Source organism: Cryptomeria japonica, chromosome 7 (genome assembly GCF_030272615.1).
Source record: "Cryptomeria japonica chromosome 7, Sugi_1.0, whole genome shotgun sequence".
In the NCBI taxonomy this organism is placed as follows: domain Eukaryota; kingdom Viridiplantae; phylum Streptophyta; class Pinopsida; order Cupressales; family Cupressaceae; genus Cryptomeria; species Cryptomeria japonica.
In genome coordinates, this window is record NC_081411.1 from 384,340,810 (window position 1) to 384,361,936 (window position 21,127).

At 37.3% G+C, this 21,127-nt stretch overlaps 1 protein-coding gene across 1 annotated transcript in view; it reads left to right on the forward strand.

Moving 5' to 3' along the window:
- Window positions 1–325: 325 nt before the first annotated feature.
- LOC131067124 (disease resistance protein RPV1) overlaps window positions 326–21,127 on the forward strand; it is a 46,872-nt gene continuing 26,070 nt past the window's right edge. The window contains exons 1-4 of the mRNA XM_058002057.1: window positions 326–1,179; window positions 1,259–2,348; window positions 2,449–2,763; window positions 2,876–4,039. Of these exons, the coding sequence (XP_057858040.1) occupies window positions 662–1,179; window positions 1,259–2,348; window positions 2,449–2,763; window positions 2,876–4,039 (3,087 nt within the window). The 5' untranslated portion in view covers window positions 326–661. The remainder of the gene's footprint in view (window positions 1,180–1,258; window positions 2,349–2,448; window positions 2,764–2,875; window positions 4,040–21,127) is intronic.

The following is a 21,127-nucleotide window of genomic DNA, read 5'->3' on the forward strand; positions in this document are numbered from 1 at the left end:
AATTCATTATTTATAATATTTATTATTTTACTCATTATAACTTTTAAAAAATAAAAACATAATAAATGAAAAATATTATATACATATTTAAAAATTCATATTAAAAAACAAATAAAATAATAATATAAACATATAAAAAACTTCAAATAAAAATGAACAAATAAAACTAGCATAAAAAAAACCTCCTTCCTTCTCAATGCATGGAGTAGTCCGCACAACAAGTGAGACATCTCCATTCCCGAAAAAACATTTTGATCGGACCGTTTGAGTGGACGGTGATGGCATGGGGGATGGGGATGGGAAGGCATGGCATGGGCGGGCCGTTTTGTCCGCTGCGTAGCCATTGCCTGACGGGTTCGGCGTAAAAACGAAATAGTAAAGGAAGATAACGAGTACTTTGACTTAATATTTCACCTAATACGCCAATGGGAATTGAGTGAGAAGTTTTCAATAGAGATTCAGGAGGTTTGAAATCCATGATCTGGTGTGTACACATTGAATGAGACCGTGGTTCCGAGATAACTCTAATTCTCTGTACCAGAATTTCTTTGTTTACAAGGAGACTCTGAATCAATCTATCAATCCATCAATCCCTTCGTAATACTTGGTAGGAGCCCTGTAAATTCTTGTCCAGTTGTCTCATATTACGAGATTGTGAAGTATGGCCGAATTCAGCAATTTCAGGCCATGCTCAGGGCAAATTCGTTTCTCAGATTACACGTATCATGTTTTCCTTAGTTTTAGAGGGCCTGATATCCGAACATCTTTTGTGGATCATCTCTTTCAAGCTTTCAAAGCCGCTGGAATTCATGCTTTTTTGGATACTGAAAAACTGCAGAAAGGCGAGATTATTGGATCGAGCTTGGAAAAGGCGATCCAGAATAGTGCCATTCTCATTCCCATCTTTTCAAAAGGCTACGCAGACTCTCCTTGGTGTCTGGACGAGGTGAGGCAAATGTGGCAGTGCAGATCCACAACCAACAGATTAATTATCCCTCTCTTTTATGATGTCGATCCCTCAGATGTCCGCTATGCTCAAAAAGTTAATGGCAAATATGCAGAGGCGTTCAATAATCATTACAGTAAAGGCAGATTTGAGTCGCAAAAAATTGAAGAATGGAAGGATGCTCTTCATGAAGTCTCCTCCTTATCTGGATGGTCTCCTAGAATGACCGCAGGGTGCGCATTTGCCATAAAGCTCTTTTCTTGTCCTCCACTATTTTCTTTAATTTTTAGCCATAACTCTTCCAATCTGCAGGTATGAAGCGAAATTGGTGAAGCAAATTGTGTCTGACATCACTGCACTAAACTGCTTCCCTCGACCAGTCCTTCAAATTGGCCTTAAAACTCATTCGGAGAAGGTTAAGGAGCTGTTAACTCTGGATCAAACTGACAGAACAGTTCGGGTGGGCATTTGGGGCATCGGCGGCATTGGTAAGACCACTCTGGCCGAGGCTATTTTTAATGAACTCTGTTGCACCTTCGAAGCTTCTTGCTTTCTGTCAGACATTAGGAGTGCTCATGAGCGTCATGGTATCATAGGATTACAGACACAAATGCTAAAGGATTTGTCAAAAATCGAAGTCAAGGTAAATGACATTAATCATGGCAAATCGCTTCTGCAATTTCACTTGGCTTCCATACGTTCCCTTGTAGTGCTAGATAATGTTGACCATTGGAGGCAGTTTGACAGCTTTATGTTAGATTTTTATGGACCTGGTAGCAGAGTCATTGTAACCACCCGTGACCGCCATATCCTCAATTCAAGGATGCCCCCTGAAAACATTTACGAATTGGAAGGTCTTCGGGAGGATGAAGCCTTAGAATTATTTAGCTGGCACGCATTTCACAAAGCAAAGCCAGACGACGCTTACCGAGACCTATCCACAAATATCATCCAGGCTTCTGGTGGGGTTCCACTTACATTAGAGGTTCTGGGTGCATTTTTACTTGACAAAAAAGACAGTGATAACTGCTGGAAAGAAGCACTTATAATGCTTGAGAATCTTTCAGATCCAAATATTTTTGAACCCTTGAAGATCAGTTATGATTCTCTTCTTCCATCTGAGAAAGAGATATTCCTAGATATTGCCTGTTTGTTCATTGGCCAAGATAGAGAAGAGCCGTCTATCTTCTGGAAGGAATTGGGTTTATATGTAGACACAGCTCTCAGCAATCTTCAGCAGAAATTGCTCATAAAGATTGATGTTGACAATAAGTTCAGAATGCATGATCTTATACGAGATTTAGGGAGACGTATAGTGGCAGATGAATCTCCTGGTAATCCTGGCAAGCGAAGCAGACTATGGAAACAGGAGGACATTGAAAAAGTAATTAATGAGAAACAGGTAAGAAATTTTCCCTTAAATAAATTTACTTTTAATTTGCCATATGGAGGGAAGGAATGCGATAATGATATTTGACAAATGTTGTATTTCACCTGGTTAGGGTACCGAGAATGTTAAGTACCTCCTACAAGAAGAAGAAAGAGAAGAAATCAGATTGAAAAAGAATACTTTGGCTTCAATGAATGGTCTGCGGTACCTTTGTTTCAAGGATGCTATAGTAAAGGAAAATGATAGAAGTAAATTATCACCAGATTTGAAATGGTTGAAGTGGAAGCGGTGTCCTCTGGAAGTTTTGCCGCAGCAATGGAACCTTGAGCATCTAGCTATTCTTGATGTGAGCTCTAGAAGCATTTCTCATGGCAGTGTCTTACAATTCTCTCTCAAGCAGTTGTGGAATGAGCAATCATATAAGAAGGTATGTAGCTTATTTAGCCACAAGTGTTCCTCTGAAGTGCATTAGAGCTTGAATGAATTGATTCAATAAATGTATCTTTAACCATTAATCAAGCACTACATATGTTTGGCAGATCCCCAAAAATCTGAGAGTTCTTCGGGTGAACTGGTGTTCAAATTTACAGAGGCTTCCTACTTTCTCGAATCTGAAATCTTTATTCAAGTTAGATTTGACAGGGTGTGGCATAATCACAGAACTACCAGATTCCCTTGGGTTTCAGGCACAGCTCTACTACATGGAACTCTCATGTTGTTCAAGGTTAGAGAAACTGCCGGATTGTATAGGTAACCTCTCGGAACTGAAACATTTGGGTTTGGCAAAATGCTCTTCCCTGACGGCTTTACCTTATTCCATAGGTTGTCTGCAAAAACTCCAGTATTTGAATCTCTCTGGGTGCGGAAAACTGGAACAACTTCCAAGTAGTATCACAAAGCTATCTTGTTTGCAAAAATTATTTATTTCTTCCTGCTCAAGCCTTAACAAGCTTCCAGACATCCTTGAAGGGCTCAGATCTCTCAAAATATTGGAACTTAAACATGTCTTCAATATAAGTGATTTGCCTCACTCTATTGGCAGCCTGACCCAGTTAGAGAAACTGGACCTGGAGTCTTGTCTGATGGTTACATTACCTCCATCAGTTGGTCATCTAAAACACCTGCGCAGCCTCAATATGAACAGCTGTGAGTTTTTATCTGTTATTCCAGATGAAATCGGTGGCCTTGAATCTTTGGAGGAATTAATACTCAACAGTTGTGAAAATTTAACGAGAATCCCTTCGACTATTTCTAAATTTCAATCTTTGATGAGATTCGAGGCAGGATATTGTGATTTAAGGTCTATCCCAGAGAGTTTCGGAGAATTGTCATCCTTAAAAATTCTCCATTTGGAACATAATAAGTTTTCCACATTGCCCTTAAGGTCTGCTCTGCTCTCTCCATTAACTGAATTAGTCCTCTGTGAATGTACGGAACTTCGTGAATTGCCAATTCTTCCTGAAGGTCTGGTAAAGCTGGATATTGAGGGTTGTAAAAAATTGAAAATTGTACCCAAGGTGGTACATTTGAAAAGAATCCAAGTGCTAAGATTTACAAGGTGTTCTAGTAATCTTCAGTTCAGCGTCTTGTGGCAAATTAGAGCACTGACAACCGTGCAAATCACATTTGGGGAAGGGAGCGGTGAAACACTAAGGCTTACTGGAGCTGATTCATGGAATGAACGTTTTCGGCTAGATTTTCAGGTACGCACTCAATTATTTAGGAGCTGCTAATAAAATAAGGAATCTATTGTAAGCAAAACGTTCCATGAATTTTTAAACGTAAATAAAAGATTTTTTATGAGATTGTAATAATTATATGTTAATTAATCAACAATTTCATGGCGGCAACGGGAGAATGAGTGGGAACGGGAGCGGAGGTAGCGATTAGAATGGAGGGGTTGCAGAGGAGGATGGGGACTCATATGATGACGAGGATGCTGCTTATAGTGCAGATAAAGGAGTTTTTTGGTGTGGGGAATGTCTTCGGAGGACTTGGGAGTGTTTCTAGCGTTTTTGGTGTGGGTTTTTCATTTGGCTGTGGCCTGTGCAGCAGCCTTCTCCCTAATTTCTGCGGCACCTCTGTCTTCCATCAGCTAGTGGTCGTTTTTGTGGGCAAAGTGCGTTTATTTCCTGAGGGGCTTCTGCGGATAGCGGTCTGCCCTGTTGGGCATTTGGGGGGTCAGTTGGTTTTCATTGCGGCCTCTGTTCTTGCCGCTGTTTGGTTGCTTTTCAGCCTGAAATCTCTTACTTACACCTGTTTGGTGGAGGCTTTTCCGTTGCTCGACGGGGTTAGTGTGGGTCCTGGTGTTTGGGTTGCTTGGGTTTTGGCGCATCCTGCTGGTTGGCTTATGGCTCAGCTCTTTGCCCCCTTTCGTTTTCGTAGCTGTCATTTCCGCTCATCTGGGCTGTTGGGGTCGGGGTTCCTGCTGTTGGCCTTTTGGCTACGGTGGTTAATGCGTCTCGTGGCTCTCTTCCCTCTCCCCTTTGTGGGGACCCTGATCCTAAATGTTTTCTTGTTGGGGGTGGGATTTTTCAGCCCTTTGCTTCTCAGGACTTCTGCTATTTGTGGACGGTCTTTTGGCTCGGCCCACTATTTTCTGTTCATGACCCCTTACCCTGTCCCTTCTATTGAGGTGTTGCTCTTCTCATATCTGGTGAGGTTCCTCGGGAGCTGCAGGTTTCTGAAGGTTGGTTTGGGTGTTTTACCAAGGGGATTGCCCTTATCTTTGATTTTCTTCCTATATCTCCTATAGAGGTGGAGATGAAGTGTGCTGGACTGGTTGAAGAGTTGCATAGTCCGAAGGAAAAAGTTGAAGTGTGCCTTTGTCTGAGGGTTTCCCCTGTCCAGGGTCACCTCCGTGAGTTTGGTTCAACAATCTGCCGTCCTGAATTGATCGATGGATTCTAAAGCATTCTATCTTTTTTATTTTTTATTTTGGTTAAGGTGGATACTGTAGCGGACAGTCTCATGGTTATCCATGGCTGGTGATAGGGTTTCGACCGAGCCTGAGGGTTTCCCCTGTCCAGGCTCACCTCCGTGAGTTTGGTTCAACAATCTGCCGTCCTGAATTGTTTGATGGATTCTAAACCATTCTATCTTTTTTATTTTTTATTTTGGTTTAGGTGGATACTGTAGCGGACAGTCTCATGGTTATCCATGGCTGGTGATAGGGTTTCGGCCGAGCCTATTATGTGTCAATGTCCATAAAATCAAGTAGTCAATGGAATCTAAGGATAACAAAGTATGCTACCAAGCACATAAGCCTTACTAATCAAGTAGTCAATGGAATCTAAGGATAACATCAATTTTTTTTGGGCTTTTGGAAATTTTGTTATGTACCTTAATCAAATAATCTATTGTTTTGTTACCTTTTCCTCTTCAAACAAAATTATTGTTCAATATTTAAAATATCAATGTAATTGATACATATATCCTTGTAAGCTAGACAACATATGACGTAATGCAATTTTGTTTCCATCAACATTCAGATGCAGAAATAATATATTATATCCACCCAATCTTCTTTTAGTAATGTCCACATCCTAAACTTGGACATAAAATGATGTGACTTAGTCCTCAACTGAACTATTAACACTTTTTCTTTCTATTTTATTTATGATCCTATATAATTCTCTTACTAATGGTGACATTTAGGATCAAATTGTTCAAGACATAGCATTCTCTTTTTCTCTTGAGTTTATATGTACATATTGCTGCTTTGAATTTATCTTCACTCATCCTTTGATTTCTACATTGGTGTTGGTACATACTTGCATGGTAACATCCCATTTACTCATCACCTTGTCATTTTTTTATCCATTTACTCTTCCTTCTATTTAAATTTTTTTATATGCTAGCATGTTGGGTCAATGGTGTAGGTCCATACCCTCTATTTTTAGTAACTTAAAATCTAGAAAAAAAATTGATGCTCCCCATCAAAATGTGTCAACATAAATGAAAATGAACTCATATGAAATTATTATTTTCATTTGAAATTACTTGTGATTAGAAAAAATTATAACCTAGCTATTTGTATATAGTTCAACGTTGACAAAATGCCACATCACATCCACATAAACCCACTATAATGACAAGCAACCTAAATAAGCACTTCATAGTGTTTCAATCCCATAATTTGGCCTTACTACATATTTTTTGTAATAAGTATAAATCTTTCCAATCTCCTTATATCATATATGTCCTTCAAGTCTCCTAGTTGAGTATGTTGTGAAAATTCAGGCCAAGATATGTACATGTATGTACGTCTTTATATGTGCATACATATAAGTATGTATACATAGGTCCTACATACATACATATATATGTATATGTACATGTACATGTGTATGTATAATGTATGTATACATACATACATATACATACATACATATATATACATATTTATGTATATATATACATGTATATGTACATATAAATATACATAAACATATACATATACATATACATATACATATACAAGTCTACAACTCTAAAGTACTTTGTCCAATCATGCATAATTTTTCCCACTAAGCTATGGTCATTTGCATATACAAATAATTGTGTTATATATCTAGCCAAATGAACACCTCCACCACCAAACATTTCTAGCAACTCCTCTAACTTGTCAATGTATAGATCAATTAAGTAGGGGATAGTGCATATCCTTGTTTGTACGCATTGTAACTCCTAAAATAGTTTGATAATCCTTGCCTTATTCTAGTTTTGGACTTAACTCTATTATATGATATATGAATAGAAACTCTATACATGTCCTTGAACTCCCATTTCGTCATTTCCACCCTAGAGTTTTCTTCTAGGAATTAGTTTGAAATCCCTTCTTAATATTAACGAAACAACAAAAAAATCTTTTCCTTTTATTATCACATACCTTCTTGGTTAGGTTTTAGTGGAATGCAATGTTCAATTATAGTGTGTTTTTTTAATTAGAACTCTCTTTGCCTTACACCCAATTTCTTTCTAGTTCTTCCCAATTGATAATAATATGGCCTACCATACTCCCAAATAGTTCTCCAAAAAGAGGACTAGTCATTATGGTATAGTAGGGACCTCGGTCTACCTTCATGGCAAGTTGATAAGCCTCTTCAAGAGTTGTAGGGGATACGAGACTTAACTCATCTTATAAACTATACTTCAACCCCTTCGAATACCTTGCTATTTTCTCCATGTCCTCTTCACAATGTCGTGACCGAATCACCAACTTGTAAAACTCTTTGGTACAATCTTTTACTTGCATATCCTTTTGCTTAAGGTTTTGCAATCTGTTGAAAAAATTAGTTTGATATTGTCTTGAAAGAAACTTAGCCTTCAAATTTGCAAGCATTCAAACCTTAGAAGTAATTCTCTCTTGATTCTTCTTTCACCTTTTCGATTGAACATAATCTCACCATATAGAAATGTGGCCTATGAGTTTGGTACAGGTAAACTTGACCTTCTTTTCTTCTACAACTCCTTCATATTCAAAATATTTGTCAAGTTCATTGATCCAATCAATGACTTCTTCACGATTCAAATTTCCAGAATATGTAAGGACCTCAATTTTTCATTTGGCTCCACACTCATTATTGTTCTCAACAATCTCTCTTCAATTCCCTCTGGTTTCTGCTAAAACATCTTCATTGATAGCTTGAGGTTCCTCTTTGTCTTCAACCTCACTAACCTAATCAACTGCTACTCCTCTTCATTGTGTTTGTTCCATGGCATCCTTTAATGCTACTAGGTTTTGCAACATCTTCAAAACTCCTTCCTCATGGATCCTATTTGGCCTCCTTCTCTAACACCTACTCTTCCCATTCTTCTCGATGGCATTCTACCCACACCTCAGTCACCAATCACTTACTACTAATACCAATATGATGAAGACCTTTTTTACTAGCAAAGGACAAGAACTAGAAGTGACAATGTGTAACAAACTAATGATAGGAACCAAAACTCAGAAATACAACTCTCATGACACACCAAAATCACTATAAATCAATTCTAAATTCAAAAGAAATAGAATTAGAATATTTATTCACTGTTATCCCAAGTTTGTTTACAAAAAAATATCGATCTTTTTAAGAATCGGGCTTTTATCTTCAAACAAATTTGTTTTTATTAATCTCCCAAAGACTGCTCTGCTACATTTCAGTCTGCACACTCTTGTCATCAACCCTTCAAGGCTCTTCTTTTTTCTTCTCTTCAATCATCTTGTACAAACCAATCCTTTCCTTTTGCGATGATCAAAACCCCTCAAAGAAAGAATTCCTTCCCTTTATCATCAGGCCTTGTAATTGATTGTTCTGTGATCGGTCTATAACTGTTGACCAACAAACTCTAACAATTGTATGCCTTCCTGCCCACGTGGAGACAGGAAGTATGTCTCAACTCTGCACCAAGGTTGAAACATACTAATTACATGGTGAGTGACTGTCGACAAACTAAGAATAACTAATTAACTCAAACCAAAATTAAAACCTTTCTTAATGAACAAAACATAACAATAAAGTTAAACGAAAATTTAAGAAAAGTGACACTCCTGCATCATTTGTTTAAGATCACCGAAACATAAAAGAGACCTTAAATATGTAAGAGCGTAATGTTACATGAAAATACACAATATACGAAAGGGATATGTGTTGTCAATACCTATTTGTAATGTACTTTTATACATAGAGAAATAAAACTTCCTATATTCTTGGTGATAATTTGCATCAGATTAATAATCAATTCAAAAAGCAGGATAACTAAAACCAAATTTAAATAAATAATTTCAAGAGAATTTCAGAATGTATTTTGACTAATTTATCCAAAAGATCTCAATTCCTTTCTTCTTAGCCCTCCTCTTGACAGGCGGATGAAGGCCAAGCTTAAAAGACTAGGCTCTCTCTATTTATGCCTTAGGAATGATTCTTGCAGGAATATGAAAATGAGCGTTCTACAGCAAAATTAATCTACATTTTCTCCAGTGAATAGATTTGAGAAGTATCTTCTACTATAAGAAAAGTTTCTACTTCTAAGAAATTATTACCCTTCCACGTAAGAAGAGCATTGAAAGAGATGTCTTCATTTTGAAGGGAAGAGACATAGGAGAATAGAAGCAAAATAGAGAGTTAACAATGATAAATGACAAAGATAGATAGTAAAATGATATATATTTCAAAACATACAAGCATTGATTGCATAAAGTATAATACAGAGCTGTTGCTCTGCCATTACATCAAGAAAAAATGAAGAATAGAGACACCTATGTTGGTTTTATTACATTAGTTTAAATTTAATTGATAAAACTACCGGCGGTTGTGTTTTTAGTTGTGTAGTTACACAACCATCTGTTGTTTTGTATTGCCTATTTAAAGGCACACATTTAGAATGAATATGTGTATGATAATATATTTTATCCTGCAAAATCAAATCAATAATATTTTTCATTTGTGCCATTCTCTGCAATCATGGTTTAGTTTTTTCTGTTCTATGTTGGCTCTACCATTTCAACATGGTATCAGAGCCAAAACTTGTTTCTATGATCTGTGGCTAATGGAGGAATAAGATTGGGGTTGGCTTCTACATTTGCTGTGTTGCGGAGGAGACAAAGCGGCTACTGGGTGTGACTTAGAAGAACTGTAGATGGCAGTGATATGATTTCAGTGTTTGTAATGGTGAGAGAGGAACAATAAAAGGAAGGTGGAAGTGAAAATAGAGATATGATTCAAGTCCAAACACCAAACTAGAATCTTGCAATCATGTTTCAAGAAAAGAGGTATGAAATGGACTATCTCTTTATAGGGTGACATCACAAATCTTTTGTTATCTTTTTATTTGTCTTTGAGTGATAAAGATTATGGATAAAGTAGTTACAATTCCTAAATTCGAAGGGCATGAATTCCACACATGGCAAATTAAAGTGCAACTGTCATTAATTGAGAAAGATTTGTGGGAGATTATGGATGGGACTGTAACAAAGCCACAAGATGCAAATGCAGCAACAAAGTGGATGACAAAAGATTGTAGGTCCACGGCATTGATTGGTCTTGGTTTATCAGATGCATACTTGCATAATATTGATTTATCAAAGACGTAAAAAACAATATGGGACGGGCTCAATGTCTTGTTTGGTTCTCAGGCTTCCAGTGCCAAGATGTCTATTAAGCAGAAATTGTTCAGGTTAAAGATGAATGGAGGTGATAATATTATTCAGCATATAAGCATTTTTTCGTTCTCTCCTTAATCAACCTGCAGGTATAAATGCTAATGTCGTTGATGATGATGCCAAGGCAATATTACTTAACAATTTGCCTTCTAGTTTTGACCATATTGTCTTTACTCTAAACAAAATAAATCCTAGCTTGGAAACAATAATATCTTCTCTAATTGATGAAGGAAATAGAACTAATAAGAACTATCAACTTCCTGAAGAATGTGCTTTGGTTGCTAGGAATAAATCTAATGTTTCCAGTAGAAGAGAATTCAAATGCTTTTATTGTCAGAAAAATGGGCATGTGCAAATTAATTGTTTTCAATGGGCCAAAGATCTAATCGATGGAAAGTTAAAGAAAGATACATCTTTTGTTGCAACAGAAGGTGAGGCCAACTTTTGTGGATTTGCAGTACATAAAAATGACTCATCTAATGGTGACAGTCCATCAGATGATATAGGGGTTGATACAAGATTTCTACTTTAGAGAATAGTGAATATTGATAGGAGGTCGGAGGCAACAGAGGCATGAGGATCTTTTATCATCTCGAGTTAGCTTCTCGCTCAGAGATGATCATTGCATGAGAAGCAACCTATTTGTGTCCTTGTAAAGCCAAGGCTTGGCAGATTTGTCCCTAAAAAGGGGGCGCGATTTATCTGTGTTCCTGAAGAGAAGAGGGAGCTTGATAGTGTGATTGTCCCTCCTAGGAGCAAGGGGAGGGATAGGATTGTGCAGGCATAGCGGCAGTGATCAAGTTTCCATAGCACTTGAGGAGGTGTTAGACACACTCGAAGGAGATGTGGACTGGACTTTCAGAGGAAAGGTGTCTCATGTGCAGCACTAGAGGAGGCATTAAACACACTCAGAGGAGATGTGGAATTTTGGAGGAAATGTGTCTCATTATGAAGGTGAGGTGGGAACTTTTGTTCTTATGTAGACAGTTCCAGGTTTTGCGGTCAGGAGATCCACCGATGCAGTCAGTTCGGTGTTTCTTGAGCGAGTGAGGAGGATTGGTGAAGGCGCTTCATCAAAGTCACTCAAGTGTTGGATTAAAACCCTTGCAACTTCCACTCTTGTTTGGATTAATGTAATAAAGGGGGGGAATGTTGGTGTTATTACATTAGTTTAGATTTAATTAATAAAACTACCGACGGTTGTGTTTTCAGTTGTGCAGTTACACAACCATTTGCTATTTTGTATTGCCTATTTAAAGGCACACATTTAGAATGGATATGTGTATCTGATAATATATTTTATCCTACAAAATCAAATCAACAACTCTGCAATCATGGTTTAGTTTTTTCTATTCTATGTTGGCTCTACCATTTCAACAACCTATTTGTTGACTAGTTCAAACTGTTGCTACAACAACTTTCTTTGCATTCTGGTGTTTGATACAAACAAAAAACAACATCCGTCAACATATGCGCCCAACAAAACTAAAGATAGGAAAGACAAAACATTAATTACTATATATTACCAGGAATCTGGGAAGGAGGTTATGAAATAAATTTACATTCAAAAATTGTCCGAAAACAGAGAATGTGGAGATAAGAGAAATGTAGTAGAAATACAGAAGTGAAGTTTCACATGTATTGAAGAGATGAAAAAGACATGCTGATAGTGGGCCAAGAAGAGTCTATGTAGGTAGAATTAATATGGTTGTTGTGATCAATTTCCAACACATTTTTCATAGATTTGAGTTCACCATTATAATGAATTTGTCAAGCACATAGGGGAAGCATAGGGGAGAGGAGCCAATACGTGCATGGGGTCTAGAACATAATATAGTTTTTGCATTGTCTAGGCCCCACACTTGACCGCCTAACCTGCCAAAACATGTGTTGTCCAACCCGAAATAATTAACGAAATTAACTCGATAAACATTCACATACAAACATAACATGTTTTAGAGCCTAACTGTATCCATTATATTTAAAATATAAAACATTCAGTTCCACATTAAAATAGTCAAACAAGTACAACTGGTACAAGAAAGCCATGTTTATCCATGTACACATTCCTACATGCCACAAAGTGGCCAAAAATAACAAAAATTAAGTGTCTTTAATAGAACCATAAAGGAGGAAAAGTTGATAACTTTAAAGACTTTGACACCAACATAACAAACATGTCCACAAGATTGATATTGCCACCTGCACACATGTGGACCCATATGCGACCCATCATATAGCACCTAAGCAAATGTTTAGGTCCATGTGTGCGCCATGAAACGTTCTGTCCTTGACACAGTTGCCAACCCTCCATCCCATATGTACTGCGTAAACCATCACCTTCAACAATCTTCAACACATGCTTACTGGTCCTGTCACAAAATCTCCCACCTACAATGATGGCAAAAAGCGTGTAAGGCCACCATATTCCATTAAAAAACAATCAAATCAGGCTTAAATGAATTGCTTCTGCAAATTCAATGGACATTCAAATTTTAAATTTGAAACAATACATTAAAAGGGGGAAACTACAAAAGGTTTGTATAAAAATAAGTCTCATCTCATTGCAGTCACAAAAAAACACACATCAAGCATTGCAACAAGAGAAATACACGACTAGCATCAAACACGAGCAAACAGGCACACCAACAAAGGAGCTTCAACAAAAGCACACAGGTGTTATTCATGTTACCCTACATCTTCAAAGTCCTTTACTATCACTTTTTGTCTAGATACATATATAGATTTTGTTTGAACTGTTCCAGTTAGTGTTAAATTTATAACAAATACAAAGCTTACCAAATAATCTTCCAAAAAACTTTTAATTCTTCTTTATTCACGACTATCACATATGCTTAGTTGACTGGGTTGGTGTATAATCTTCATTATCTTCTGAACCCCCATCTTCCTCTGAACTTTCACCTCCCTCCACACTTTCACCTTCCCCTCCCTCTGCACCTTCACCTTCACCTTTATCTCCCTCTGCACCTTCACCTTCAACTCCCTCTGCACCCGTTCCATGGCCATCCTCTTTCTCGCACATAAATATATCCAACATTGTCCACCCCAGGGCCGATGTTGCCCTCCTTGTCGGTCACTCCTCCCCAACTCTCCATCTGATAAAGGGGATGATGGTAGCAACTCCACCTTTGTTTTCCCCCCTCTAAGTATCAAGCCCAATACCTAGAATTGCAGCAAGGAGCAATGATGCAGTCACCGGTAAGGAGGGACCTCAAAGAGATCAGTTCAGACTGGTCAGCAAGAGTAAACACAATAGAAACATAAAGATATGATGGAGGCAATGCAAAAAAAATTGAATTATATCATGAAAATTGATTACAGCCAACCATTAACAATCGGGTATAGGAACCGGCTCACAAGCCTACCAAAATATGCTCAAAAGTACAAAAAATGTCACCACCAAGACCTTAGAACTAAAGATCTATCTTCTATGTTCTGTCTCTCCCCTCGATTACATTCTAATGCTCAATTACAATTATTTATACAATCAAAGGGGATTCAGTCAGCCCCAAAAGGATCAAAACCCGAAGAACAAGACCTAACGTGTAAAACCAATAAGGTCGGCCTCTACCAAAGAAATCCTTCCGAAAAATCCAAGAGATGAAGTGAGAATCAAAGAGAAGGTTGGCCACATGCCAAGAAAATTGGAATCAATGCTCAGGGCTTCGCAAGCTACGGAAGGGAATCTGGTAGATCAAGTAGGTCCAAGCAACTAGTAACAGGAAAACTGTCATGGAAACTAGTAGTGATAACTTGCTGGAAAATGATCCAAATGCTCCACAATTTGGGAATAAGGAAGATGATCAAGTCTTGAAGAAAAATCCAACTCCACAGGTTCCAATGAGCCAAATCTGGGAACTATGGAAAGAATTGTTGAAACTGCAAAATAGAAAAGAAAACATAAAGAAATATTTTTGGTTGATGCAAGATTGCCAAGAATCGGGGATGCTCTTGCATCAGACATCTGAGGTTTTTGAAAAAAGTGAGTCTCTCACTTCACTGGGGTCAGAGGAGAACCAAGGCATCCACCTTTTCCTAAGAAATTCAAGATGATTCTTCAACTGGTCTGCCTTCCCACTTCACAAGATACTCCTTATACTGACTGCTTCGGGTACTATGCCCAATCCTAATGTCTAAAATATCTTCAATCTGATCCGGTTCCTTCCAAGCAACTATTTCTTGAAGTCTGCAATTTTGTCCTTATTGAATTCTGAGTCATGATAGTGATGTAGATCTACAATGTTGAATATAGGTGAAATACTCAAATCATCCGGTAACTCCACTTCATATGCATTACCTGAGCTGAATTTCCTCAAGATCTTACAAGGTCCAAACTTCTTCATCTGCAACTTGTTATAGGTTCCAACCGAGAATCTCTCTTTTCTTAGATATACCATCACTTCATTGCCAACTTCAAATTCCTTATGTCTCCTTTTATCATCCACTTTCTCCTTATACTTGTTGTTCATGTCTTCCAAATGCTTCTTAACCTGAATATGCAAGGTTGCCATGTGATCTACAAAGTCTTCTGCTTCTGAACTTCTCTGGTCTTCATTGCTGATATCTCTCAATTTTGATATACCTCTAAGGTGTGTTTCGATAAAATCTCAAAAGGTGTTTTTCCGATACTCTTATTCACCGAATTGTTGTAGGAAAACTCTGCTTGTAATAAAATAAAATCCCAACTTCCGGTTTTATCTCCAACTAAACATTTCAGTAAATCTCCCAAGATCCAATTTACTACCTCTGTCTGTCTATCAGTTTTTGGGTGAAAAGTAGAACTGAATTCCAAATTTGTCTTCATCTTTTTCCAAAGTGTTCTCCAAAAATAACTATCTCTGTCTGAAATTATGCTTGAAAAATAGGTCAGCTATATGTACTACATTTGATGTCTTCCTACAAGGTATGAAATGAGGCATTTTAGAGAATCTATCCACCACCACAAATATAGAATCATCCCCTCTTTGTGTTTTAGGTAATCTAAATATGAAATCCATGCTGATATCCTCCCAAGGTCTTTCTAGTACTGTCAAAGATTTGTACAATCCCATATTCTGACTACTCCCTTTTGCAACTTGTCAAATTCTACAGCTCTGCACAAATTTCCTAACATCCTTATGAATCTAGGGCCAAAAGTAATGCTATTATTTTGTCAACTCCAAAGTGTCTAGCTAAACCTCCATTATGCTTTTCCTTTATCAAATTCTCCCTCATAGAACTCTTAGGTATACACAATTGAACTCCTCTAAATAACATCCCATCCTGAATGAAATCCAACCACTTACTCTTATCTGTTAGAACCAGTTCTTTACATGCTTTCCAAGGTTTTGCAAAATCTGGGTCATCATCATACAAGGTCTTCAATTCCTCAAACCCTAATACTTTCACTCTCATCTCAGTCAACAAATTCCTCCTACTCGATGTATCAACAACTTTGTTATATTCCCCACTCCCTATGTTTCAAGACAAAGGTGTAACTCTACAAAAATTCTACCCATCTCATATGTCTCTGATTCAACTTACTCTGAATGTTCAAATATTGCAAGGCTTGATGATCCGTATATAACACAACCTCTTCAGGGAACAAGTAATGTCTCCACTTCTTCAAAGCTTGAACTATAGCATAGAATTCCTGATCATACATTGAATATCTCTTCCGAGCATCATACAACCTCTCACTGAAATAAGCTACTGCTCTTCCTTCCTGACTCAAGACTGCTCCAATTATTGTTCCACTTGCATCATAATCAACTTGAAATACTTTGTTGAAATCCGGTAAAGCTAACATAGGTTGCTCAGTCACTTTCTACTTCAATGGTTCAAAACTTTTGTTATCTTTGGTGGTCCACTTGAATTCCTTCTTATCTCCTCTCATTGTCTCAGTCATAGGGCTACAAATAGAGCTGAAATTTCTGATAAACTTCTAGTAGAAACTAGCAAGTCCATTAAATGATCTTACCCCTCCAATTCTTTCCAATGTAGGCCATTCAACAATTGCTTTCACTTTCTTAGGGTCCATCTTCAGTCCATCAACAGATATCACAAAACTCAAATAGACTAACTCTTCCTTCATGAAAGTACACTTCTTAAGGTTTATCAACAACTTCTCTTCCCTTAACCTCTACAAAAATTTGTATTGAATGTAACAAATGCTCCTTTTTTGTTTTACTGAAAATTAGAATGCCATCCAAATAAACAATAACAAAATTACCCAAGCATTTCTTCAATACCTCATTCATTAACCTCATGAAAGCACTCGGTGCATTAGTTAACCCAAAAGGCATCACCAACCATTCATACAGTCCATTTGTTTTAAATGCTATCTTCCACTCATCTCCTTCTCTTATCCCGATCTGATGGTATCCACTCTTCAAATTTATCTTTGTAAAGTATTTGACTCCACTCAAACATTCCATTATATCATCCATCCTAGGCAAAGGAAACTGGTATTTCACTGTGATCTTGTTTATTGCTCTGGAATCAGTACACATCCTCCATTCTCCATTCTCCATTCTCCATTCTCCTTAGGTGCTAATATTGTTGGTACTACACATGGGCTCAAACTTTCTTTGATCAAACCTCTCTTGAACAACTTTTGTACTTGCCTATTCTTCTTCATTCCATGCTAGTGTCATCTGGTGTGCAGCTTTGTTAGGAAAACTAGCTCCGAGAATCAGGTCTATACAATGACTGATACTTCTTACCGGTGGTAATCCATTATGCACATTATCTGAGATGATTTCTTCATACTTTGTTAGCAACTCCTTTATTTCTTTCGGATGTCCTTCTTCATGCTCTGGATTCTCAGTCTTCTTAGGAACTAAAGAAAAACACATATTCTCGTGTCTCATTCCATCCACCAAACAAATCCTAGCATTCATACAGACTTCACTCTTGAAAGGCTCATCCAAGGGTAACAAGGTTTGCTTCATCCCATTCGACACAATAGTATATATGTTCTTTCTTCCATCATGTATTGCCTATCTATCAAACTGTCAAGGTCTACCCAACAAAAGGTGACAAATATCCATAGGCATAATATCACACAAGACTTCATCATGATAATTCCTAATTTTCAATTTTACCAAACATTGCTCACTTACTAATAACTTACATTCATCCTGAATCCATGCTATCTGATAAGGCTTGGGGTGTTTCAATCTTTCAAAATTTAACTTATTCACCATCTCTTATTAATGAAGATTATATGAACTACCACTATTAATAGCAACTTTACAACACTTACCAGATACTTACATCTGGTCTTGAACAAATTTCTCCTCTGCAATGGTTCTTCATCCTCTCCAGTATGACACAAAACTCTCATCATCAATAGTTCTCCATCTTCCAGTTTATTAGCTGATTTGATGGGGCTTTCGTCCACCATAGATACTCTTATGGTATTCTCTATCTTCTTACATTCGAAAGCACGATGTCCTTCTCCTCCACACTTAAATAAAGTACCTCTAAACACCCTCTTATCTTGTCTTCTGTCATCTTTTCTAAAATTCTTATTTTGGTAGTCATCTGGTTCTCTCCTCTAGTAGAAATTTTTGTCATCCTTCTGGAATGAATTACCATCTTTTCTTACTTCCTTATCCTTGTTCTAATCTTTATAGGTTCCTCTTCCTCCAATATATCCTCTTCCTTCTTGAAATCTTCCTCCAGTAAACCTTCTGCCTCTACCTCTTTCTCTCTGCTCATGTCTTTTATTCAACTTCTCTTATGCTTTCAGGGCATACTGGTAAGCTTCTTTAACACTCTACAACTTGATCAAACTAAGTTCATCTTGTATAGACACCCGCAATCCATTCAAATATTTGGCAACTTATTCAACCTCATCATCAACATGTCTGGATCTAATATTCAACTTGTAAAATGCTTCGGTGTACTCCTTCACACTAGATTCTTTCTACTTCAAATTCTGCAACTGTTGGAATAGATTCACTTGATAATAAACTAGCATAAACTTTGACTTTAACTTCGCAACCATCTGATCCCATGCCTTGATCTTCTCTTTACCTCTTCTCTGTCTATCAACCTGCAAATGTTCCCACCAAAGAGATGCATGTCCTTTTAACTGGGTACAAGCATATTTCACCTTTCTATCCTCTATAGTGTTCTCAAAATCAAAATACTTCTCCATCTTAGAGGTCCAATCCATCAAATCATCTGAATCCAACTTCCCATCATATTCTGGTGGGGTAAAATGTGGTTTAGTATTCTCCCTATTCAAAACCCTCAAAAAACTTTCATCATCCAAACCAACCGTCGGTGGGTTTCCTTGTTCTATTGGGGCTTCTTTTGCTTCATCTTCACTCACATATTCAATATGTCAGCCTCTTCTCTGGGTTGTCTCAATGGCTTCTAATCAAGCTGAAATTCTGCACAACAGTTCCATCACAGTTGGTTCTGCATTCTCTCGTGCTCCATTATTATTATTTCCTCCTCAAGCCATCTTCATGCCAATCCTCTACAGTTACAAGTCGGATCCTTAGTCTACCACCCCACAACAAAATTCTTAGGACAACGCAATCTTTGGAATGAAACTCACTCTGATACCACCTGATGTTGTCACCGGTAAGGAGGGACCTCAAAGAGATCAATTTGGACCGGCCAACAAGAGTAAACACAACAAAAATGCAAAGATATGATGGAGGCAATGCAGAATAAAATGAATTATATCATGAAAACTGATTACAACCAATCGGTAACAACCGGGTCACAGGAACCAACTCATAGGCTTGCTAGAACATGCTCAAAATTACAGAACAAGTCACCACCATGAGCTTAAAACTAAAGTTATATCTTCTATGTTTTGTTTATCCCCTCAATTACATTCTAATGCTCAATTAGAATGATTTATATGATCCAAGTGGATTCAGTCGGTCCAAAAAGGATCAAAACCCGAAGAACAAGACCTAACGTGTAAAACCAACAAGGTCGGCCTCCGCCAAAGAAATCCTTTCGGAAAATCCAAAGGATGAAGTGAGAATAAAAGAGAAGGTCAACCACATGCCAAACAACATCAGAATCAACGCTCAGGGCTCCACAAGCTACGTAAGGGAATCTGATAGATCAAGTAGGTCCAAGCAACCAACAACAAAACAAGCAACCGATAACAAGAAAACTTTTATCAAAACCAGTAGCGATAACTTGCCAAAAAATGATCCAAATGCTCCACAATTTGGAAATAAGGAAGATGATCAAGTCTTCAAGAAAACTCTAACTCCATAGGTTCTGGTGAGCCAAATCTGGGAACTAAAGAAATAAATGTTGAAACTGCAAAACAGAAAAGAAAGCAGAAAGAAATATTTTTGGTTGATGCAATATTGCCAAGAATTAGGGATGCTCTTGCATCAAGCAAATCATCCAGACCATCAAGCCATTCATCTCCCATGTATGCTTTCATCAACCATTGTACCTTGTCCACACTCTTCTCAATCTACAACACGCATGTAACCACCATGCTAATGATATCCACATTCGTGCGATACCGATGACGTGTTTACATAAAGCAATCCCCAAGAAATAGCTTCAAATATCTCTGAAATCTTACATCACTGCACTTGAAAATGGATTTCAACCTTTTATCAAATACCTTTCCAACAAAAGCCAACTGTTGCTTCTTTCTGTAAATGGTGTCAAATATGGCTTCCATTTTACCTGCAACTACCCAACACCCAACATGGCGACTTTGGCTTCCAATTTATCTACAACTACCTGAAATAGTGAATGTGGCTTTCAATTTATGTGTAAATGGTGAATGTGGATTTTTAATAACTCCTTTAAGCTCTTACTGAAAGATATAATAAATGATAACTTAACTGCTTTCTCTTTATGGCGATGTTGTAAAAATATCATGTCTTTCGCAACTCGATGCACACTTTCCATAAAATAAGGCCACCTCATCCTGGTCGGGTATGTCATTGATTGTAATAGGAAATGTAATCTTCTTTCTAAGATTTTGTCATTTATTGGATTTTAATTCTCTCACTCAAGCTTGCCATTGATTAACTAATTAATAGTGTCCCTTTCCAGTTCCCATGCATATACAATTAATACCTATCCCAACACATATAAAATCCAATCATGTAAGGGACAAAGGAGATAGAACATGTGCACCCTACATTCAAGATCCACGTGGCTACCACCTTTCACCACTAGCTAGGTAGACAGCCGAGTTGGCTACCTGATGTCATAATATTGGGTGTATATATGTTATATGCATTTATAAAATATAGATTATATGCATATACAAAATACAAAATACATACACACACATATATGTATATGTCTGTGTGTGTGTATTTGTGTCTCTATGTTTGCGTTTGTGTGTGTGTATATATATATATATATATAGTGATATGTATGAATATACATATATGTACACACACACAGATATATATACTCAAATGTATGAATATACATGTATGTACACACACACACACACATATATATATATATACTCAAATGTATGAATATACATATATGTACACACACACACACATATATATACTCAAATGTATGAATATACATATATGCACACGCGCACACAAACACACACACACACACACACACATACATACATACATACATACATACATACATACATATACTG